General features: G+C 50.5%; 1 protein-coding gene across 1 annotated transcript; it reads left to right on the forward strand.

The window, feature by feature from the left end:
- Window positions 1-1,613: 1,613 nt before the first annotated feature.
- Window positions 1,614-18,139, forward strand: LOC135323005 (NUT family member 2G-like). The gene is made up of 9 exons (XM_064494248.1): window positions 1,614-2,440; window positions 3,357-3,485; window positions 4,513-4,849; window positions 5,210-5,413; window positions 5,705-5,821; window positions 6,263-6,459; window positions 6,640-6,723; window positions 6,832-7,002; window positions 17,461-18,139. The coding sequence occupies exons 1-9, from the start codon at window positions 1,614-1,616 to the stop codon at window positions 18,137-18,139; spliced, it is 2,745 nt and encodes a 914-aa protein (XP_064350318.1).
- Window positions 18,140-22,275: the final 4,136 nt, after the last annotated feature.

The raw sequence follows: 22,275 nt of genomic DNA on the forward strand, positions 1-22,275 counted from the left end.
GAGGATCAAGGAGGCTCAGGGGAATTGCCCTGGGTGTGGAGAAAGGACAGCAGCAGGCAGGGTGGGGCTTTGTAGAAGGGAGACAAGCCACTTTGAAGCCTGTGTGTAGGGTTAGGAGGTCTGAGCTGGTGGCACAGGGAGGGTCACGGGGAGAGCCTAGCCCTGTACCTTGTTCCTCAGGCACCTGAAGCTTGCCCCACGATTTCCTTCTAAGGGATCTGAACCGGGGCATCCTGTATCTAACAGGGCACGGGGAGAGAAGGGCTCAGCCAGAAAACTATTCACCGAGGGGTGGGGCGGGGTGGTCTGTGGCCACATCTGCTATGAACTTTCTCCAAGAGCTAGTCAGGAAGGTACTCTAACTGCCACAGCCCAGAACTGCTCCCCTCCTTCCAGCCCAGAGCTCGCTCCTCAGTTCAGGTAACTGTTGCCTTGGATTCAGCAGGGGATGGGCAACCTCTCAGCTTCAACCAAGACAGGGCTTGAGGTCCCCAGTGGTTCTGAATTGTTCTTCCTTTTGTGGAAACACAGTTCTGCAGACACTTGTGATACTTGTCCAGCATCTCAGGCAGGACCGTCAGGCCTGCCTGTGACACGAGGAGTTTGTTCATGTTTCACGCCAGCATTTCATGGACAGGGAAGAGACGAGGAGTGCGGGTGGTTCTGCTGGAACGTCTATGAAGGCTGATTCCTTTTTAAAGGGGGGAAGGAGTGTAGCCCAGAAGCAGGAGGACAATCTTCTGTGTTGTTACTACACGCCCTGTGGCACATGTTCTGATTAATTAGGTGCACTGGGGTGAGTGCCTTGTGCTCCTGAACAGGGATGTGTTGCAGACAACATCATCAGTGATGGGACCTGGCTCACGCCTCTTTCTTAGTCTGCCTTCAATTTGAATGACTGGGAACTGGAAGAGGACGGACCACAGACACTACGTAGGCCCATGACCAATGTAACATGACCATTCCCTGGACTTCTGTACTCTTCTGTGGCCATCACTGGCTGTGAAAGGATGGAAATCACACATGTGACTGCTTCTCAGACCCTTGTTCCGGGAGCAGAACTCCTGAGTGATGGCAGTGACTTTGGGCACTGGGGATGGGGTGGCAAAACCCGGCCCGTGTTAAGTGTCTGCTGCGGGTGGCCCTGAGGTCACGTGCACGCTGGGCCAGTGTATTACGGATTTGTATCAGGGTTCTGTGGAGAGAGATGTTTCCAGCATTTTTGTTTTGTTGTGTCAGGCCACGAAAGAAAGAGGATTTATACTGAGCATCAGGAAAAGGAGGAGTAAGGAGGAGGTGGGGCCTTAATATTTTAGACACTGCCTGGTTCACAAAGGCCATTTGGCTGCCCTCAACTTCCCTTGCAGAAGCTCTCTACCTGCTAGTGAGCCTGCAAAGGAGCAGGCGTCCACCCACCTCCAGGACTTGGGGGACAGCCTGTGAGAGTCGGGTGCAAGGGGGTTCCTTGCGGAGGCCCTGCGAGACACTGCTTGCTCAGGCTGTTTCTTCTCGGCACGCAGGGGTCGGGGCCTGGGTGAATGGGAGCAAGCTCCCTACTGGAGTAATTCCCAGCTAGAGGTCAGAGCATGAAAACTAGTCCAAGACACCTGCACATGGCACAGTCTCCCCTGTCCAAATGTCCTTCACCTGTTGACACTGACACTCCAGGATTCCCCGGAAAGCCCCAGTCCTGGTTGCCCATTCTCCTCCTCCACTCACCCCTTTCCTTTGTCTCAACAGCATCTCCACTGCTGGGAACGGATGTGCTTATGAGCACTGGTGCCTCCCTGACTCCAGTCACGGCACTTCCCTTTCCACCACCCACTCCTGGCCCCGAACACTGGCCACCCTGGGAGCAGCACCTGCCACCCTCATTGACGCCATCGTTCCCTCCTGGAACCACCCTGCTGCTGCCAGCTGTCCCCATGACACCTTTGGTGGCTACTGGTGGCCAGGTCCCCATGGCCACTGGGCCTTGCAACATCACCGTCCAACTAAGGTCAGAAGGGAGGCCAGCAGAGCCCCTCCAGATGCAGAGCTTCGTTCTTACACCAGGAACTGTCACCTGGGGTGCTCCAGGGGCCCTCAGTGGGAGTGCTACTTGCCCTGCTCCCCTATCCTTAGCACCCTCATTGGCGACCCCAGCTGTTGGGGTAACTCAGGCTGCCATGGGAGGCTGGGCCCCAGGCCTTCCCCCTCTAGCTCCACCACCAGCTGCCCAGCGGGCCCCCAGCATTCCCCCCATCAACGCTGGGCCACGGCCACCTGGCACTTCCAGGGAGGGGAGTCTGGCCACCTCCCAGTCTCAGCCCCCGCAGGTTGACTCCTGTAACCGCAAGAGCGTCTACAAGAACTACCGACGTTGGCAGCGCTTCAAGAGCCTGGCCCGGAGGCACCTTCCCCAGAGCCCTGATGCAGAAGCTCTTTCCTGCTTCCTCATGTGAGTGAGTTCTCGGGGGGCACGTGCGCTCATCTGGAGTTTCACGTGGAGGACCTTGGGGTGCACCTGCAGGTTAGGTTTCTAGGGATCCTAGAAGGAAGGTCTGAGGGTGATGTCCATGCTATGACATGGCACTGTCCATCATACACTCACACTTCCAGTCCATGACATCCTTTCAGTGCCTTCTCTCAACTGAGCCCAACACCCTTGATGAGTCCAGCTGACTTTCCTTCCATTATTATCTTGGGAATATTTACTGAAGACTTGCAGTCAGAGAGGGTACCGGGGGAAGGTGAGGAGCCACGGATGGGGTGCCCCCCTCTCCTGTGCTGCTGTCTCCTCTCAACACAGGACTTGAGTGTGGGATGGCCAGGGGATGCCACTGCAGGGAGGGAGGACCTACAGGGCCCAGGGGAGAGCTGTGTGTGTGCCTGGTCCTCACTGTTCTGGAGAATTCTCGCTGAAACAGGGAGATGGCAGAGCTCTCCTGAGGGCAGGGACTGTCTCCTACTAGAGCTGTGAGCCTGACACGGGGACAATTACAGGTGATTCAGAGGACTGGGCAGGAGCCCCCTTGGGCTCATCTGTGAAGAGACATCAGGTTCCCTGGCACAGGCCAGGCCTCAGTGATGACAGGGATCTGTATTATGAAAAGTCAGTCGTGAAGAGGAAAAGAGCTCCCCGAGGCACAGTGTCCCAGCTATGGTGTGGGAGTGGATGGTCTCCCTGCAGTGAGTGGGAGGGGGCGACAACAGTAGCCAGGAAGGCCTGTCTTTGTCTCCCAGACACCTGCCTCTGCCCCTGCTAATGCTCAGACATGCTGTGATGGGGGACGTGTGGTCCATGATGCCGGGGGCGGGGGGTCAGGCTGGTGGGGACTGGGCTGTTCACTGAGGCTGACCCTGACGGTTCACAGCCCAGTGCTTCGATCCCTGGCCCGACTCAAGCCCACCATGACGCTGGAGGAGGGACTGCGGCGGGCCGAGCAGGAATGGGAGCGCACAAGCGACTCTGACCGAATGATGTATTACGCGATGGCGGCAAAGTGAGTCCATGTCCTGGGCCCAAGGGCTGCAGCGGGTAAGGGTGACACCCCAGAGCAGGATCTGGCTGTGGTCACAGAGGAGGAGGGAGGAGGCAGCTCCCCGAGCACAGGGTCCCCGCAGCCCAGAGGCCAGACTACACTCCAGAAGCCTCTCCTGCACCTTGACAGCTTGGGTCTATTTGTCCTCTGCCCAGGGCTCCGCCCTCCCCTGAAGTGGCCTTCTTTGCCTTGATGAAGGGCTCACTTGGGGTGGAGGGGGGAAAACTGTGAGCCCAGTGGGGTCAAACTCCAGCCCTCGTGGCTGTGCAGGGAAACGTGTTCCACCCGCCAGCCTGCTGCCTCCTTAATGCTGGGGGCCTGGCGGCCACTCACATGGCATTTCGGACCCTCTCTCCTCCCGAAGTGTGGCCTGACTTGGTAACCTGGTTCCCTCCTGGAGAGGCTGCGGAAGCCAGAGTGTCTTTTACCCCAAGGGTCTCTGGCTCTTCATGAGACTTCTTTGGGCAAACCCTTTATTTGAAAAACTGAAAACAAACCAGCATTTCTCAGAGGAAAGGAAAAGGAAAGCCTCTCCACTGACCTTAGGGTCCACATCCTACAACCTGTCCTGGGCCCTGTCTCCAGGCTTGTGTTCCAGGACTCTCAGCCTCAGCCCAGGATCCTGGATCCGGACAAGGACCCCCGTGGGGAACACGTGCTTGATCTGGCCTCTGGCTGTCAGCCCTTCCTGTGTTTCTGGGCATGGGCAGGGGGCAAGTGGATGGTCCCCTTTGGGCCTTCCACGCAGGCCTGGTTCAATTCAGCAACCTGGGTCTACGCTGTTGAACGGCCTGCAGTGCTGGGGAGGCAGGGGTGTCCCCAGATCTGGTATTTGCCCCAAGAGCAGCTCCCTGCTGGGGACACCACCTCACAGGGCCATGACCGCCCCCAGCAGAGCGTCTCGTGATCCCTCTACCTCTGCACCCTGGGTGGGCTCCAGGGCCCAGGACTTTTTCTCAGCATGGCCTGGGCCACACTAACCCCTCAGGTTCAAGGAATTTGAGGCAGAGGAGGAGACGCAACTTCAGCAATTGCAGTCCATGAAGGGGGTGCAGGGCCTGCCTCCTCCAGCCCCACCAAAGCCGGAACCTCGGGGGCCCCCAGCCCCAAAAGTGGGCCCACAGCTAGGTACCCACGTGCCCACTGGAGCTCAACGCAAAGGTAACAGGGACCTAGGGATGGCCACTGTCCCCACGTCAGCCCTCTTCCCTCAAGGGGGGCATTGGTCTTTCCACCTGAACAGCCACCCAGAGGGGGTCTCGGCTGCCCTTTGTCACTATGGGGTATTGACCTGGTCTGCTGTTGAGCTCCTCTCCCACCTCCCTGTCTGAGGGCCAGCCAGAAAGTCTTCCTCAGAAGTGCAAAGGATGGGGACACCTCTGAAAAAACTGGAGGTTGCACACTTGCTCACATGTGATTCTCTTAGCTGCTCCCACTCACCTCTCCCTCCTCACTCCCCATCACTGTGGGTGACAGTGCTGGTGGTCCTGACCCCACCCACACCGACTTCAACGTCCCCCAAACACTGCGCTGCCCGACAAGCCCCCCCCCCCCCCCCCGTGCTCAGGAGCTGGAAGCGGGAGCCCCTCACCCTCCTTCCCTCCTCCCGCTCTGCCTTAGCCTGTGTGCCCAGGAAGGCCGGCCCCAGGGCCAAACCCGCCCGCCCTCTGCCACACACATCCCAGCGGCCCCGGGAGACCAAGGCACCCAAGGAGATTCCCCTTGAGGCTGTCAAAGAATATGAGGACATCTTGGAGGAGCTGCTGGGGCCTGTCCACTTGGCCACTGAGGAGACAGATGCAGAATGCCCAGAGGACGGGACCTACCCGGACCCGGGTCTCCTGAGCTACGTGGACCAGCTGTGTTCCCAGGAAGACTTCGTCACGAAGGTGGGCTGGGCCTGCAGCCTTGGGGCTGCAAGATTCCAGGGACTGGCACTCTCTGCACCCAGGATTGGGGTTCTGCCCAGGCCTTTGGGACTTAAGCTCTATCCCTGAGCTCTGTGTCTGTGTGTGTGTGTGAGTGTCTCTGTGTGTAGCTGACTGCCACAGTGGTTTAAAACACGCCACCTTGTGGAGGAGAACAGGGTGGGTCTCTCCTGTTCACTATTTCTCCAGGTATTCGTGGCTCACAGGTTACTCCTGCCCAAGGATGCTCACAGCCTTGTCCTTCCATCTTAGGTGGAGGCCGTCATTCACCCTCAATTCCTGGCAGCTTTGCTTTCCCCAGAACCACAGCTGGATCCCTTGGCACTGGCTGAGGAGTTAGAAGAGGAGGAAGGACTCTCTCCTGAAGAGGTGAGCCAGAGGAGGGAGGGACACTCAGGGAGACAAGGGAGGGAGGGATTCCAGGTACAAGAGGGAAGGCAAAGGACACCGAGGGAACCAAGGGAGGCAGGACCCAGGTCAGCCAGGGAAGGGATGGGACTCCAGAACAGGAGGCCCACAGCGCTCTACTCAACCCTCCCCTACCTGGAAGGCCTGGCATTGTGGAGGGCCCACTAGGGACTGGGGCAATGCAGGACCATAGTAAGGAGAGGATGGGGGCCCGGAGAGAAAGGAAGGACACACAGCTGGGAACAGGCCCAGGAGGACAGCAGGAGCGCTAGTGTGCGTTCTTTGGAGTCCTGGAGACAGTCCCCCCTACAGCCCCTCACTGCCATCATCCCATGGCCCAGCCCTCCTACTCCCCTCACCTGTGTGTGCGGGGCCAGTCACCGACCACCTCCCTCCTATCAGCTGGTGCAGAAACGACTCCTGGCCCTGAAGGAGGAGTTGGGTGTGCAGGCATCCACCACTCACCGTGCACCCCAACTGGACTCAAGTCCTCGTCAGTCTGATGTTACACAAGATGCCCAGAGGCATGATGAAGGCCCCCAGCTAGGGGTCAGCGAGGAAGACAGCCCACCAGAGATGGAGTCTGAGGAACTTCCAAGGTGCAACGGAACAGAGAGTGGCCTGAACACATCAAAACACTGGATTCTCTCTCCAGATCATGAGGGTTTCCCTCTATCTGAGGCTGGACAGCCCCTCTCTCCTCCCCAGGGTCAAAGGCACACTCCACCGAGCCTGGGACCCACGGACACCTCAAATCTCAGAGAGACCTCTCCTCTTAGGGAGGACGCAGGGCCAGGGCCAGAGGATGGGTCCAGTGAGGAGAAGGAGGAGGTCCCCAGCCTGGACTTCATCTTGGCCACTCAGTACTGCCTGATGCCCTGGGGAGGGAAGTCCCACAGCTCTGCCCCAGGGCCCTTGAGATTTCTCTGCCCTGGAGTTCGGGGGGCCCCCCAAGCCCCCTCCCCTCATAGAATCAGCCTTAGCTCAGCTCCTGCACCAGCTGCCGAGTCCAGGAAGCGGGATCTGTGTGGAGGCCAGGGGTCTGATGACAAGCTGCCCCAGCCCACGCCCGACCTCAGCATCTCTGGGAGGCCAGCCTTGTCTCCGGAGCTGGTGCGCCCCTCACAACCAAACAAGAGGAGGTGTGACCCATTTGTCGCAGGGAGTGTGAGGAGGAGGAGGAAGAGGCACTGCAACAACTAACAAGCCTCCAGTGCCAGCCCCCCAGGCGGCCCTCGGGGGAGTTCAGGGGCTCTTCCTCATCCAGTGCTGATCCTGGCTGATGTGCGGGGCAGGGAGGGAGGGCGGGACCATCAGGGCCAGGGTGGGATGGGGTGGGGTGGGGTGGTGGCAGTTAGAGGGCTGGGGATGTGGATCTGGTCAGCTGTGGGGGGGGGAGTAGCACCTTGCGGTGATACATGTAAAATGGGAATAAAAATAAGTTTTGTTTGGAAATGTTCTAATACCAGTGTAGTCTTATTCGTGTCTGCACTGCTCTACAGAGAGGGCTCCTGAGAGGGAGGATGAGGAGGTCCCAGGAGCTATGGATCCACAGGGGGCCAACTAGATCTTCCTCTGCATTGACACGGGGTCCTCAGATGCTCTGGGAGCCCCCAGCTCTCACTGTCCCCAGGAACCCCCACATCATCCTTTTCACTCAAGTCTGCTTGGCCACAGGCCTGTGGGACATCCCATCATCATATGCATCCTGGAAAAAACTAGGGATGGAGAGCTGTCTTCGTGCCTTTCAGACCTCAGGACACTAAGCAGTTCTCTAGAATGGAGCCTCGAGACAGCCCTGGTCTTTGGGGAGCTTCTCTCTGCTTTCCTGAAGCAGCCAGACCAGAGAGGAAGAGCCTAGGCCTGAGGGACGGGACGTCCTGCCTCTCTGCCCTGTCGTACAGGGAGCCTCCTCTAGTCTCCTGGGATTCCTGCAGTGGGTGAAGTGGAGGAGGCAGCTCCCTATTAATCCCAAGGACACGTGGGGAATGGGCTGAGAGTAAGTTCATGGGCGCCTGTTAAAGGTGTGTGAAAGGGGAATGACAATGGATGCCGCTGTGGGACTTGTGGGATTTCTGTGCGGGGGCATCATGTCCAGCTGAGAGTTTGTAACACGCTGGACTCTGCTGATCCGGGCACTGGTTAGTTGCATGGTGTGTTTAGTTTGTGAATAGTTATCAGGCTGTAAGCTTGATATCTGTACTATTCTGCATACATATTATACTTCACTTAAAGTCAAAAGTTAAAAAATAATAAAATTTTCTTTAAATTTTTGAAGTAAAACAAAAAAGAGACACAGAGAAGAGCCATTATCACAAAACTGAGGATCGCGGTCACCTCTACAAGGGGATTTGATGACATTTCTAAGGTTCTCACAATGTTCTAGTCTACAACTTGCACAATAATCACATTATTGATTTCTTTTTTAAACAGGTATCTTTTACATCTGTTTCAATACGTGAAAATCGAATTAGATGTAGTAAAAAATACAGCAGTCCAATAAATGTAAAAACAAGTAAAATAAACTCCTAGAAAAATAAAAATTATCAAGAAAAAATTAAAGACACAGATAATGAAAAGTCATGTAAACATTTGTTAAAGAATTTTTGAATCAGTAACTTAACGTGTTCCCATCAAAATCAGACAAATAAAATTCACGCTCAGACTGCTTTACAAACAAACAGTGAAAGCTTCACTTTAAACATCAGCAATGCCCACTCTCACCACTGCTCTTAAGACAGGGAAAAAAACAGTCTAAGTAATGAAAATAAACCAAATTGTCATGATTTTCAAATGATATGCTTGTTGTAAAAGAATTTCAGCACAAGTTATTGCAATAAGACTTTAGCAAGGTTGCAGGATATCATAAAATCAACTGGTAAAAGTCAAAGGCCTTTCTCAAAACCAGTGCAGACAGAAATTACAGTAACCACAACAAACATAAGGTAGCAAGGAATCGATTTAACAAAAGATATACAAGAGGAACAGCATAAAACTTTACTGGAAGAACTACTTATGAAAAAATTGTGGCATCACCTAGTGAACACGCATGTGCCCTCCCACCCAGCAACTGCACCCCTGGGGATGCGTACTGGGGAAACTCTCCTGTATCAGGAGAGATGTACCAGGTTTTTCTCAGAAACACTGGAATAACAAGAAACAACCCAAATGTCCACTAATAGTAGAATGAATAAACTGTGGTATATTTATACATGAAAGTAGTGAAAATGATTAACTATACTCAGACACATGATGAGTGAACAAAGCTACCTGAAGAACACACACAGTGACTCCACGTACATAAAATTCAAACCAGGGAGTGCTAAGCACGACACTGCTTCAGGAGCATCACAGGAGGGGGATATACATGAAGGTGCTTAACGGACAAGAAGCGCTGAAGAAACAGCAGTCCCGTGGGGGCTGTGGGGAACCACCTGGAGGGCGGGCCAAGAAACACAGACCAGCACAGCCAGTGGTCACACGGGGACACTCTCCACCGCACGATGAGGTCGTCCCAATGCTACCTCACAGAACAGAAGAGCTTCCAAATGCACTTCATGACGCCAGTGTAACAATAACCCCGAACCAGACAGCCTGCGCACACACACACAAAACAGACATGATACCACTCATGAAGAGCAGCACAAAATATTCAGCTTCTAGCAAACAGAACCCAACCGCACATTACAACAGACAATACAACAAATACCAAACACCAAGTCTGGTTTACTCCCAGACTGCAAAGGAGGTTCAGTAGATGGAAACCATTAACACGATCCTCATGCTAATAACTCTGAACAGAGTGTTAACCTCTCATTAACGATCATCTTCATGGAGGCAAAAAACACACTTGACAAAATTCACTCATTTATGTGAAAACAAGCAAAATGGCAAGTGCTGGCTACTTCCATAAATAAAATACACCTCAGCTCAATGCCAGCATCTTACTTAGCAGGGAGACACTAGAGGCTTTCCTGCTCAAGCCAGAAACCACGGAAGGCCAAAATATTCACCAATTTACATTAGAATAGGTAAGTATTAAATTCTAGGATGTGAGAGGAACATTTACCAACTCTTGAATGCTACATCCCGCCTGCTGGGGTAACCAGAAGCACTCCTGAAGTTTCTATAAAACTTTAACCTTCTTATGACTAATTTCTGTAAAGGGCTCTTTCTAGCAGTTAAGTCAGAGTGGACACAGACTCAGGAATGTCTTTTCTTTCCAGCTCACTTAGGACTAAAGAAAGGATTTACAACACTCCTAAAGAATATCACCTTTATCATCACTTGAATGGTAAGGGGTCAGAGCTGTCCTGAAAGGATGCTTGAAGACATCAGCGAAATACAAAACACGCGGAATGGCTCAATGTGCAGTACCACTCACACCCTCTCCAGACGGGACAGAATCAAAAAGAGGGGCTGGGAAGGAGGTGAAGAACTCAAACACCTGACACCTGCTGACAGAGGGCAAAGTGGCACTCTGGAAAGTGGTCTGATGGTTTGTTAAAAAATTAAAAACACACCAATCTGCCGAAGTGTCAAGGCACTAAAGCCAAAGGAGTGTGAGGAACTGCTCTGTCCTGAAGGGGGTCAAGGAGACAGCAGGTAACTGCAACACGCACCCGCCACGCAGGGTCTGAAGAGCAGGGAACCGTCCTGGGCTGGCGCTCACGGCCCGACGGGCACGGCTGTGTGACGGGTACACAGGAGGGCCGTGTGCGGTGCTCTGGGGGGCCGGGGCACTGTACCAGCGATTCACTCTCAAATGATGCAGGGGAGAACCTTCTTTGTATTGTCCTTACACTACTTCTATACATTTAAGATGGCTGAAAGATTTGTTAGATATACAGCATTTAAAACATCTTAATTTATTACAGGAAAAAACAAACCATGCCCTCCCCTTACACTCTCTACCCTTTTAATTGTTTTGGTTTTCTTCACAGCACCTACCAGTAGCTGAAGCATCATGTGTGCAGGACAGTCCACCTACCCTCTGAGAGTAAACGCCTGCAAGCGCTGGGACCGGGTCTGGTCTCCACGCTGCTCCAGTGCCCGCACGGTGGCCAGCGCACAGGGTGTTCAAATCAGTTGAATAAGTTAACCTGTAGTCTTATACTGGTTTAAAATAAATTCATTTACCATCCCCCACCCCCATAACACGCACACATCACTCCCCCACAGCAACTCTACCCATGTGTACCCAAGGAAAGTCAAAACGTATGTCCACATCAGAACTTAGAGATGAATATTCATTGTAGAATCATTCACAACAGACAAAAACTGGAGACATTCTGTCTATAATCTAGTGCAGCCATCCAATTAATTAGTATTTGAAAACAAAAAGCAACAGAACTACTTGTCCTGACAGTAACATGGATGAATCTCAAAATATTGTAATTGAAGTAAACACCAGATGAAAAAACTTTCTTATATGATGAAAATGTTCTAAAACTGGACTGTGGTGATGACTGCACAACTCTGTAAATTTGCAGTGAGCTGAACATTTAAATTTTATGAATTTCCTACTATGTTGATACAGTTGTTTAAAAATAAAAAGTAGAGAACAAGGGACAGCCGCCTTTTGCTTGCTGTTTGGTCAATTTTTAAAAAATCAGGATGGTATAAAGAGAGGGATGAGCATCTGAAGAGAGCTTGTTAACCCGAACTAATAAAGTCCAAACTGCAAGATGTGGGACCCTGACAGTCAGGAGCAGTGGCAGTCTCATGCTCCCTCCCTGTGCCCGGCCCCTCCAGTCCGCCTCAAAGGCAGTTCTCAGAGTCTGCCTTGACTCCACCACCAGCAACCCCCCAGCACCCAGGCAGGAGGCTCTGGGAGGACCTGGGCTTGGAGACACAAATCCATCAGTGCCAGCGCTAACTGCACACTACAAAGTCTGAATTTGTATAGAAGTTCTGACTGGCTGAAAAAGAAATTTAATTTTCGGGGTTAGGATGTGCCATCGACTTTTTATTTGTCAACCATAGCTTTATGTCTTACAACAGACTATGCAATTCTTAAACAGAGGGGACAATCATGTTATGGTTTCAAAATCTCAAGAATTATTTTAGGGGGCGCATGTAAGAAAAAAGAAAAGTATCTGCTAACTCCAGGAACTGCTCAGAGGTGGTTTATCTTCATTTAATAACAATAAAAAGAACTACCCACTTTAAAAACAGATTTGTGCATAAACCACATTTTTCAGTTTTCCAAAGGCATAAAAATGGGGAGGATAATTTAAAATTAAATGATTTATCAAAAAACTCTGAAAAAAAAGTATCTTAGACCTGTGTTTGTGATAAGTGCCATAAAAAAAAGAGAAAATAAAAGAAAACTCTTTAGAAGGAACCTAAAGCCAAGGCCTGACCAAGCCTTTTTAATCCTCTCTCCAAGCCAGGCATCCACCGACCACGAGCAGCCTGGGGACCTGGTGTTTTGTTCACTGAAGTAGCTGAACAGCTAGTCTGCGTACCACTGCAGACAGACACCACTTGCTGGATTAATCAGAAACTGGGAAGCCCAGGTGGAGTTAGCGGCTTTGTCCAGAATGACCTCCTATCAGTGTTTTCACAGAGTGACACAGTAATCTACTTCGTTATCAGTCTGTCTCCAACAGGACCTGCAGCATCCCTCAGGGAGGGTCCGAACTGAACCAGGGCCTGGCAGAGAAGATGCTCTGACTGTTAAATCTCACCGGGAGGAGGGGCTGCCCTAGACCACACACCTATGTGACCCAAGTCTAACAGTCTCACTTCTGCAGACTCTGCTTTGCGATGCAGGACGGTGTCCAAGAGACTGAGGGGAGGGAGGACCCCGGCCCCACCAGGCCCATTCACTGCCAAGGAGTAACAACTAGAGCGTTAACCCAAGGCTAAAGGCTCAGCGCTCACCTATGTGTTTCATCCAATCCTCCCAACACTGAGGTGGGTATCACTACCCCTTCTCTACAGGACAGAAAAACAGACTCAGGTCACATACAGGTGTTCAGAGCCCACACTCTTACCCACTCTACTGTACAGACTCCCAGCCACGGATCAGAACATGGGCCTCAGATAATCTGTTCTGCCGTCAGTCAGTGGGTTTTTCAGTGTTTACTGCATAACTCACATGTTACATATGTATCAAATATTAAGTAAGTTATGAAGAATGCCGCTCAGATTGGCTGCCACGCACATACTACCAGAGACAGGAAGGCAGAAGAGCCCTAAAACCAAGCCGAATCCCCTGCTCTGCCTATTTTGCCCTCCCCTCTTTTCCTCCCCCCAGGCCCCCAAAACAGGCCTCGGCCCAGCACAAGAAGAGCAGGGAAGCAGCACCAAGAACTAACCTGGTTAGTCAGAGGTCAGCGGGAGACATCTCATGACCACCGCCACCTCACTGTGCCACCTTAGAGAGGTCCAGCCTCATCAAATGATTCCACCTGGGCCTCAGGTGCCCTGGATCCAGTGGTGGACATTAGCCCAACCTGGATCAGATTCCCTCCCCCAGGACTCAGAATGCTCTGAAGACACACACCTCTGGGAAGCTAGGGTCAGCTCTCTTCTGCCAAGTGCACAGGGATGTGGTAAAAGTGAAAAAAGTTGAAAAAAACCCAAAAACCCAGCTGTGCAGAGATGCAGGATGCAGGAAGATTTTGTAAGTGTAAAGAGGAAAGGGAGTAGCTGCCTTGGTCTCGCTTTCAGTTCCTGGTTACATCCGAACCTGAAGCTTTAACTGCTCTTCCTGTCCCTGCAACACCATGAGAAATATCCCTGGATATTAATCACAAACTCCCCAATTTCTACAGCCCGTTTTCTACAAGTCGTGCCTGAAACGCTTTAGCACCCTTCCCCACCTTTCACTCAGCTAGCTCCAAGTCATTCTCCAGGTCCCAGCTTAAACAGCACTTCCTCCGGAAACCCTCCCAGACTACTCTGCGAACCTTTGCTCCACTTTTTATGGGTATAAAAGATAGCACTCTGCGCCTTGTCATATTCAGTACATGTGATTGCTTTCCTGTTAGACTGTAAACACCAAAGTGTAGAAACCAGTTTCATCCTCCTGCTTAGCACATAGGTCAGGTACACACTCAATAATATTACTAAATGAATGAAAATCAAGAAACAGGTGGAGGTACGTAGGAGTGAGAAGGATCAACACTGATAAACACTCTTCTGATGAAAATGAAGCAGCTTTGACCCTACCTCCCTCACCCCTTCCAAGTTTCTGGTTCCTCCCTCTCCCATCTCCACAACAGGCCCAAGTTAGTCATGACAATCATCGTTTTATAGTTTGTTGCCAACACATTCAGGAAGCCAGGCTGGAGGAAGGACATTTCCCGGTAACTCGCTGTGACAGAGGAAAGTCTATAGTAGTTCAGGGGGGAAAAATTTACACGTTTTGAGGTCTAGACAAATCTCAGTTCTGCTGTATGTTTACTGGCTAAGAACCCTAGAAAAGTTACATGAGACCTGGTTTCTTTATCTCTAAAGTGAAAAAAAAAAAATTTATACCTCAAAGGTGAGAATGGAAATGACTTTGAAACCACAGCACCTAAGGCAAGCTTGCAACTAATGTTAGCCAGCTGGTCACGATGAAGTCCATGCAGACCTCACCCCTACATCCCACCCCCAGCTTCTACCAGCCACAGATGGGTTCAGAGCCCAGAGTGTACTGAAAGACTGAGCATCTGAGAGGGACCCTGGAGAACATCTATCCTGTTGTCTTTCAAATGTACAGGAGCCCCAAGAAGCGAAAGAGAAAAGAGAAGCAAAAAGGAAGAAAGACCATCTCAGGGTCAAGGAGGTTGGCGGGCAGAGCAGGCTGGACGCAGGGTGGGGTAGCTGGAGATGTTTGTTGGGCAAATGGTTGTTTTCTACTTAGTAGGTACATTACTGAGAGCAAGATGAGGAATAAACTATACATAGTTCCCAGAAAACTCAACTTGGATGCTTTGCATAAGAATCTTTTATTAATGCTTGAGAATTCAGAACATACAAGTCAAATTCATCAGAATGACATCAACTACAGTCACCACAAGGAGCACATTATTAGTGATGTTACTGATACCAAAAAGAATTCTGTTTGCATTTTACTTGCACTCAAAACTGTTCAGAAACTCTGGATTTTCTGTTGCTCACGTAAGATGGTCTCCTCACATCTTTGAGCTCCAAAAACCATACAAGAGACTTCTTTGTTAAAGTTACATTAACAGTTAAGCCAGCACAGCCAGGAATCTGGTCTGGAGCATCTGTAGAGGATTTATACTGCTGCTGGCCCTGCCTTTCAAACAGGTGGCACCAAAACCCAGCAAAGTTCCAGGGAGGGGTGGGCGGACTGCTAGAGCCCAGAGTAAGAAGGAAGTTCATAGAGAAGATGACTCTCCCAGGAAGGCAGGACCTGCCCAGGGCCCAGCCCTTCTCGGGGATGGGCTGGAGGGAAACACCACTGGCATCTTAACAGGACACTCCTCCGCTGCAGGGACCAACTGTGCTGCCTGTGCGCTGCGTGCAGGTCATTGGGCACGTCCACCTCCACCACATACACACCGAAGGCCAGTAACACCTCCAATCAATGGAACAACAAAACGCAAAACAAAACTCACATACATCTCAAAATGCCCCTGGAGACAGGGTAACAATCACACCCACTGAGTACCCCTAAGTAAGCAGAAAGAAGAGAGAACAAGTACAGCGGGTAGAAAGTAAAAGAGAGACGAGGGAAACACAAAATTTGATGAGGAACCAGCAGAAAAGGGGCATCTGTCAGTGATTTTCCCCTACCATCTCAAGTCCCAGCTCCTTAGAAAACAAAGGCCTTCAGAACTCGGCCTCGCCCATCCCAGCTGCCTCCCCTCCAGCCTTCTCCCCAAGGCACGCACCCACACCCTCCCTTCCCAGACAACTCCTGGTTTTCCTGACTGGATGTGCCCTGCTCAGACCTCTGTGCCTTGGCATGTGCATTCTGCTCTACCTGGAGTGCGCTTCTCAAGGCAAACTCCCAGTCATACATCCACACCCAGAGCCAAGATTTGTGAAGCCAGACCTCGCCACCCCGGCCTTCTGCCCCCACAGCACTCCCCACAGGCCTTCTGTGCTCCCACCCAACTGCACCCCACTGTCTGGAGCAGGAGCTAATGAAGGGCAGGTGCCTCTTGAGTCCTTGCAGGGAACTGGTGCTCGATGAATTCTAAGTGAATGACCTTGCATGAAAGGTTTTCGTAAAAGGCTAAAAAAGCAAATCACACAGAAAGCAGACAATAGATATTTTTGACTATTGAAAGCATGTATTTTCTCAACTCTGATCTTTGGTTGAATATCATCAGGAACCAGACAGAGATGCTCTATCACTTCCTAGTTGGGTATCTGTGGGCAAATTAAACTCGCTGTGTCGTCTCCAATTTCCACTTACTGAAAGCAACCAGCCCTGCAGTGTGGCTAACAGGACTAATTAATATACGCTTAGAAACAAACAAACAAAAGTAACAGAAAGCGTTGACTAAACGGTCGTTCTGACTAGCCTGCCGTGATCACAGACACCTTAACAGGACCGAATACTGCACCGTCAGGAATGTGAGCACAACGAAATTTTGGCTAAAACTATGTTTTGTTTTGTTTTGTTTTGTTTTGTCTTGTTTTGTTTTTAGGTGAGCTGAAAGTCAGCAAATCCAACAGCTTATCTTCCAGCTGCACTGTGCCCTCTACAGTCCTCAGTACTGATCCCTAGTGAGCACTTGTAAGAGTAAAATATGCTAAAATTCCAAAATTATTATTAATAACACTAATTAAAGAAAACACGGAGTAATGAAAAGGGCTCTGGCAACGGAAACAGGATCTCAGTCTACAATCTCAAGTCTGACTCTTTAGTTGTACGACCTCAGGAACTGGCTTCACCTTTAAATACTTTCTCATCTGAGAGAGAAGGAGAGCACTGCCTTTACCTTTCTGCAAGGTGGCTGTTCAGGTGACATGAGATAACAGTACCTAGTAGAGTACCTGACACGAAATGTTCAGAAATAGTCTGCTTCCTTCATTCAACACGAAAGACACACTCACATGAAGGTTTAGGTGTAAGTCAGCACAAAATACAACGTGTAGTTCATTCTAATAAAACAACACCACCACCATCACCCCCATTCCACCAGAGCTTCTGAGGGAACTGGAGCCAGAGAGGGAGCCGGCACGTGGTTCTGCAAGAACTGCATCAGGGCTGCATGCACACTGAGCACTAAAGCAGTAACAGGGAAAGTCCACAGTCATTGTGCTAAAACGTCTGGATGCCTTTATGCTACTACGAGAGCTCACACAGGGTAAAGGAGGGGGAAAAAAGTCAAATTAGGTCCAACTCCAAATGACTCCTTAAGAAATCAAGACAGCGATGCTGACTTAACTTTCCTGAAACACCAACAGTACCATCCCAAAATCTGTTTAAAAACTTCAAGATTGACACATTCCTCGCCAACACTGGTGCCGCTCATGGTGTTTAGAAAGGATGCGCAGGAGAGAATCCCTGGCACCACGGAAGGTGTTGAACCAAAGCCGGCCGCGTTAAACACAGGCGAGGGGGGGCAAACAAGATGATGATTTCGGGGTTGTGCACACACGCCGCTCCAACCGCTTTGCAGACCATGGCCGCCACCCCGAGCACCTGAAGGACTTCGCGGCTTCACAATCGGCTGTCAAGGGAAGGCCGCGAGACCAGCACCGGGGGGTGGGGGCCCCGTTCCCGTCCTGGGGGTCTCTGGGTGCCGGGATCCCGGCCTCCACCCCCCACCCTCGCGCCACTCCCGGCGCCCAGCGAGGGCCGGCCCGGGAAGCGCGGCAAGCAACGCCCCAGCCCGAGCGGCCCGGCCCCAGCCGAGACCCCCGGCGCGCGGACGGCGGGGCAGCGAGCCTGGGGTCGGGGCCGGGCTCGGGGTCGGGGTCGCGGGGCCCACGCCGCAGCTGCGTTCGCCGAGGCCGGGCGGGGGTCCGCGCGGGCGGGCGGCACGCGGGGCGCGGACACTCACCACACCACGCCGCGGGAGCCCTCGCCGAGGCAGCGGGCTGCTGGAGCGCGGCCTCCCGTCGAACACCTGCCCGCGGACCGCCTCGGGGCCCGCGCCCGCCGCCGCCGCCGCCGCCGTGCTGGGCACGAAGCTCCGCGGCCGCCGCTCTGCTCCCGCCTCGCCTCCCGGAGGGGCCGCGCCGCCGCCGCTGCAGCCGCCGCCGCTGGCGGCAGGGAGCAGGGGCGGCGTCGCTCGGGAGACCCGCAGAGATGCCAGCCGCTCCAACCGACTGCCGCCTGCCTGCCTGACTAAGTGACCGTTGGGCGGGCGGGGGGATCAGAGCGGCCAAGGAGGGCGCCGGCCGAGACCGGGCAGCGCACGCGCGCGGATTGGCTCCCGTGGCCCGGGGGCGTCGCCGGGCGCTCAGGGCAGAGACATGGGTGTTAACCGGCGTCCTCACGGATTTTCTCCATCATACTTTATCTATAATCACTACATCATCAGTCTGTTTCAGAATCACTTAGACGACGCAGCTGCAAATACTCCTACATATTACAGTGTATTATCCCCCAAAGACTGTCTCCATAAACACTTTACAACACTTTTAACCAAGAAATTAATATCAACACAACATTAGCAACCAGTGCACAGATCCCATTCAAAGACTGCCAGCTTTCCCAATACTACCTCGTTCCGTTTCTGGCCCACGATTCTGTCCAGGATCACACATTGCATGCAGTTGTCTTCTTAGCCTCCTCCAGTCTGAAACAATTCCTTGTCCTCTCCCTGTCTCTCGTGCCCTTGAGGTAGAGAGAATGAGGTCTGATGTTCCCTCACGACAGGCTCAGGCCACGGCTCCTCAACCGGGACAAAGCTGTGCTCAGTGCACGTGCTGTCTACTCTTCCCACTTCTGTGAAGTGTCACCTTGATCATCTTGGTGTCCACGGCAAAGTCACCATCACCTCCCTCGTAACTGATTAGTATCTTGTGGAAGATGCTCTCAAACTACAGCAAATATCCTTTCTCCATCAAGTTCCACCCATCAACCACAGCATCTAGTAATGACTCTTGCCTGAATCACTATCCTTATAAAGATTTCCAAGTGATTCTGCTCTAATTCCATCATTCCTTTTACAAGTATTCATCATTAGTCCTTTTACATATATTACATGTACTCTACTCTGGGGAAGAACTTTCCCTCTTCCATTTACTCAGTTATTTGTAGCAGTAGGACTCCTGGGTGCCTATTTCACTCACACTGTAATCCATGACTATCATAATTTATTCTGATGCTCAAAATTTTCAACTTGTGACTAGTAGAAGCTTCTTTATTTTCAATCCTGTATCTTTCAGACACAACTCTATCATAAGGAAGCACTGAAAAGCCCCTCCGCAATTTCATACCTATTTGCTGGAAAAATGAAAAGTACTCTTATGTCATAGATTATCAATTCTCCGGCATTCTTTTCTTCCTTTTTTTTTTTTCATGAAAAATTTAGTTGAAGTGGAGATGGGGCTGATAACCTGTTGGATTTTCTAGCTTAGACTTTAGAGATCTTGGTCACTAAAACTTATTTCCCATTAATGTGAGATTTGGAGGATTGGAGATCTGGACCTGCTTGTTAAAGACAACTCCTCTGGCTAACCAGCTGTCTACCCACAGGTAACTGGCTTGATGTGGCCTACAGGTCACTGTAGGCCCAAGCTGGAGCACTAAACCAGCCCTGATGTTTGTGACACATACTGTGTCATTGCTGGCAGTGCTCAGGAAATCCGAATCCTTCCCACCCCATTGTCCATACTAAGCGTAGAACCCGACAGAGTCACTTTCAAAGACTAGTCACTCTCGTTTTAAACTTTATAATGACAAAATGAGTCATATGCAAATGGACATGCTGCCAAAAATATTGATCAAGGCTTGAATTAATTTATTCATTCAACAATTTTTGAGTATCATGTATCAAACACTATTCCGGGTCCGGGAGATAGACCAAGGGGTCTTTGTGGAGACTGAGAGAGAAACTGACCATTAAAAAGGTGGGCAAACCCCAATGTTCATAGCAGCACTATTTACAATAGCCAAAACATGGAAACAGCCTAAATGTCCATCAACAGATGACTGGATAAAGAAGATGTGGTATATTTATACAATGGAATACTACTCAGCCATAAAAACCGACAACATAATGCCATTTGCAGCAACATGGATGCTCCTGGAGAATGTCATTCTAAGTGAAGTAAGCCAGAAAGAGAAAGAAAAATACCATATGAGATCGCTCATATGTGGAATCTAAAAAACAAAAACAAAAACAAACAAACAAAAACAAAGCGTAAATAAAGGACAGAAATAGACTCACAGACAGAGAATACAGACTTGTGGTTACCAGGCGGGTGGAGGGTGGGAAGGGATAGACTGGGATTTCAAAATTGTAGAATAGACTACACTGTATAGCACAGGGAAATATACACAAAATGTTATGATAACTCACAGAGAAAAAAATGTGACAATGAGTGTGTATATGTCCATGAATAACTGAAAAATTGTGCTGAACACTGGAATTTGACACAACATTGTAAAATGATTATAAATCAATAAAAAATGTTAAAAAAAAAAAAAGGTGGGCAAGTTAATATGCAGCATGTCATCTGGTGACAAGTGAAAGGAGAAAACTAAATGGAGTAAAGGGAACAAAGACTCTAGGTCTGTGGGGTGGAGGGATGTTACTGTGAGACAGTATTCAGGGAAGGTCCTGCTGACACAGCGCCGCTTAAGGAAAGGCTGGAAGGACATGAGAGATGATCTGGTAGAAGAGTGCCCACTCTCATCAGCTAGGATGCAAGTTGGTGGTGGGCACGTCCCTCACATGTCTAAGGAGCAAAAGAAGCCCGTGGACTGGACGGATGGAGACAGGGGAGAGGATTAGGACATAGGACGGAAGAGGTGATGAGCATGGAAAGTCTTAGAGGCCAATTTAATGGATTTGACTTTTACTCAGAGTGAATGGGGCATCCTGAGCAGGTCTCAGACCAGTGTAGCCCAACTTGTGCTTTAAAAGATTCTCTTTGGATGCTATATTGACAGTGGATTATAGGAAGGCAAGGGCAGAAATATGGGCACCAGTTGGGAACTATTATCATAATCATGGTGAGAGGCGGTGGTGGCTTGGACCAAGGTATAAATGATGGAGATGGTAAGAAATGGTCAGATTCCACACTATTTTCAATGTGGATGCAAAAGGCTTGGCTAATGCACTGGACATGGGATGTGAGAGAAAGATAAGACTTGGCATTTCCCTCAACTATGAGAAGGCTGGAGTGGCTACTTCCTGGATGGGAGTGCTGTGAGCTAACCACGTTGGTGGATGGACTCTGAGGGGGCCAATTCTGAGATGCCTGTCAGACTTCCTAATGGAGAGTAGGCAGTTTAGGAGGGAGGCTGGGATGCAGATTCAGATATAGACATAAATTTGGAGATACAGATATGGTTGGTGTTAAATGCCATGAGACCAGATGGGTGCAACTAGGGAGTGAGTGCAGATAGAAGAGAAAAAGAAAGGTGCAAGACCATGCTTTAGAACGTGCCAGCATTCAAAGATCAGGGACGTGAGGAGACCATGTACGAGTGGCCTGTGAGAGAGGACAGAGCCACGGGGTACATGGAGTTGAAGGGGAGAGGGTATCTCAAGCAAGGAGCAATCGACTCCATCAAACCATGTGACAGGTCAAGTCTGGTAACAGCTGGGAATTGGACATTGGATTCAGCAAAATTGAGGTCCTAGACCATCTTGATAAGAAGAGTCTGGTAAGGAGGTGGAGACAAAGCCAGGACGGAGTGGGAGGGAAAGAGGAGAGAAAAATGGATATAAGCAACATGAAACAAAATGATGGAAACATTTTCCAGCCCTTCCCTGACATGCTGTGAATAAGGTGAGATCCATTTATCAACCAGCTCCAGGAACAAGGAGCAACTTCCCCAGTCTCTGAATGCCACAGATTTCTCATCAGGCAAAGGAAAAAGCAAGTCTAACCCAGACTTATGGTTACCGGGGGGGAAGGAGGTTGGAAGAGATACAATGGGAGTTTGGGATTTGCAGATACTAACTACTATATATAAAATAGATAAACAACAAGGTCCTAATGTATAGCATAGGGAACTATATTCAACACCTTATAATAGCCTAGAATGAAACAGAAGATGAAAAGGAATATATATATACACATATATATGAATCACTATACTGCACTCCAGAAATTAACACATTATAAATTGATTATACATCAAACAAACAAACAAACAGAATGTTGGCTGATGCTGTTGAGGTTTGGTAACTGGGGAACAGAACAAGAGTAGCCTTCAAAGAGGCACATGTCATATTATCAGCTCAATTAAAAGCACAGGATTTTCAATGATTATTAGGAAGACCACAGGAAGTCCTGAAATTCCCATGTCA

This window comes from Camelus dromedarius, chromosome 15 (genome assembly GCF_036321535.1).
Source record: "Camelus dromedarius isolate mCamDro1 chromosome 15, mCamDro1.pat, whole genome shotgun sequence".
Lineage (NCBI taxonomy): Eukaryota > Metazoa > Chordata > Mammalia > Artiodactyla > Camelidae > Camelus > Camelus dromedarius.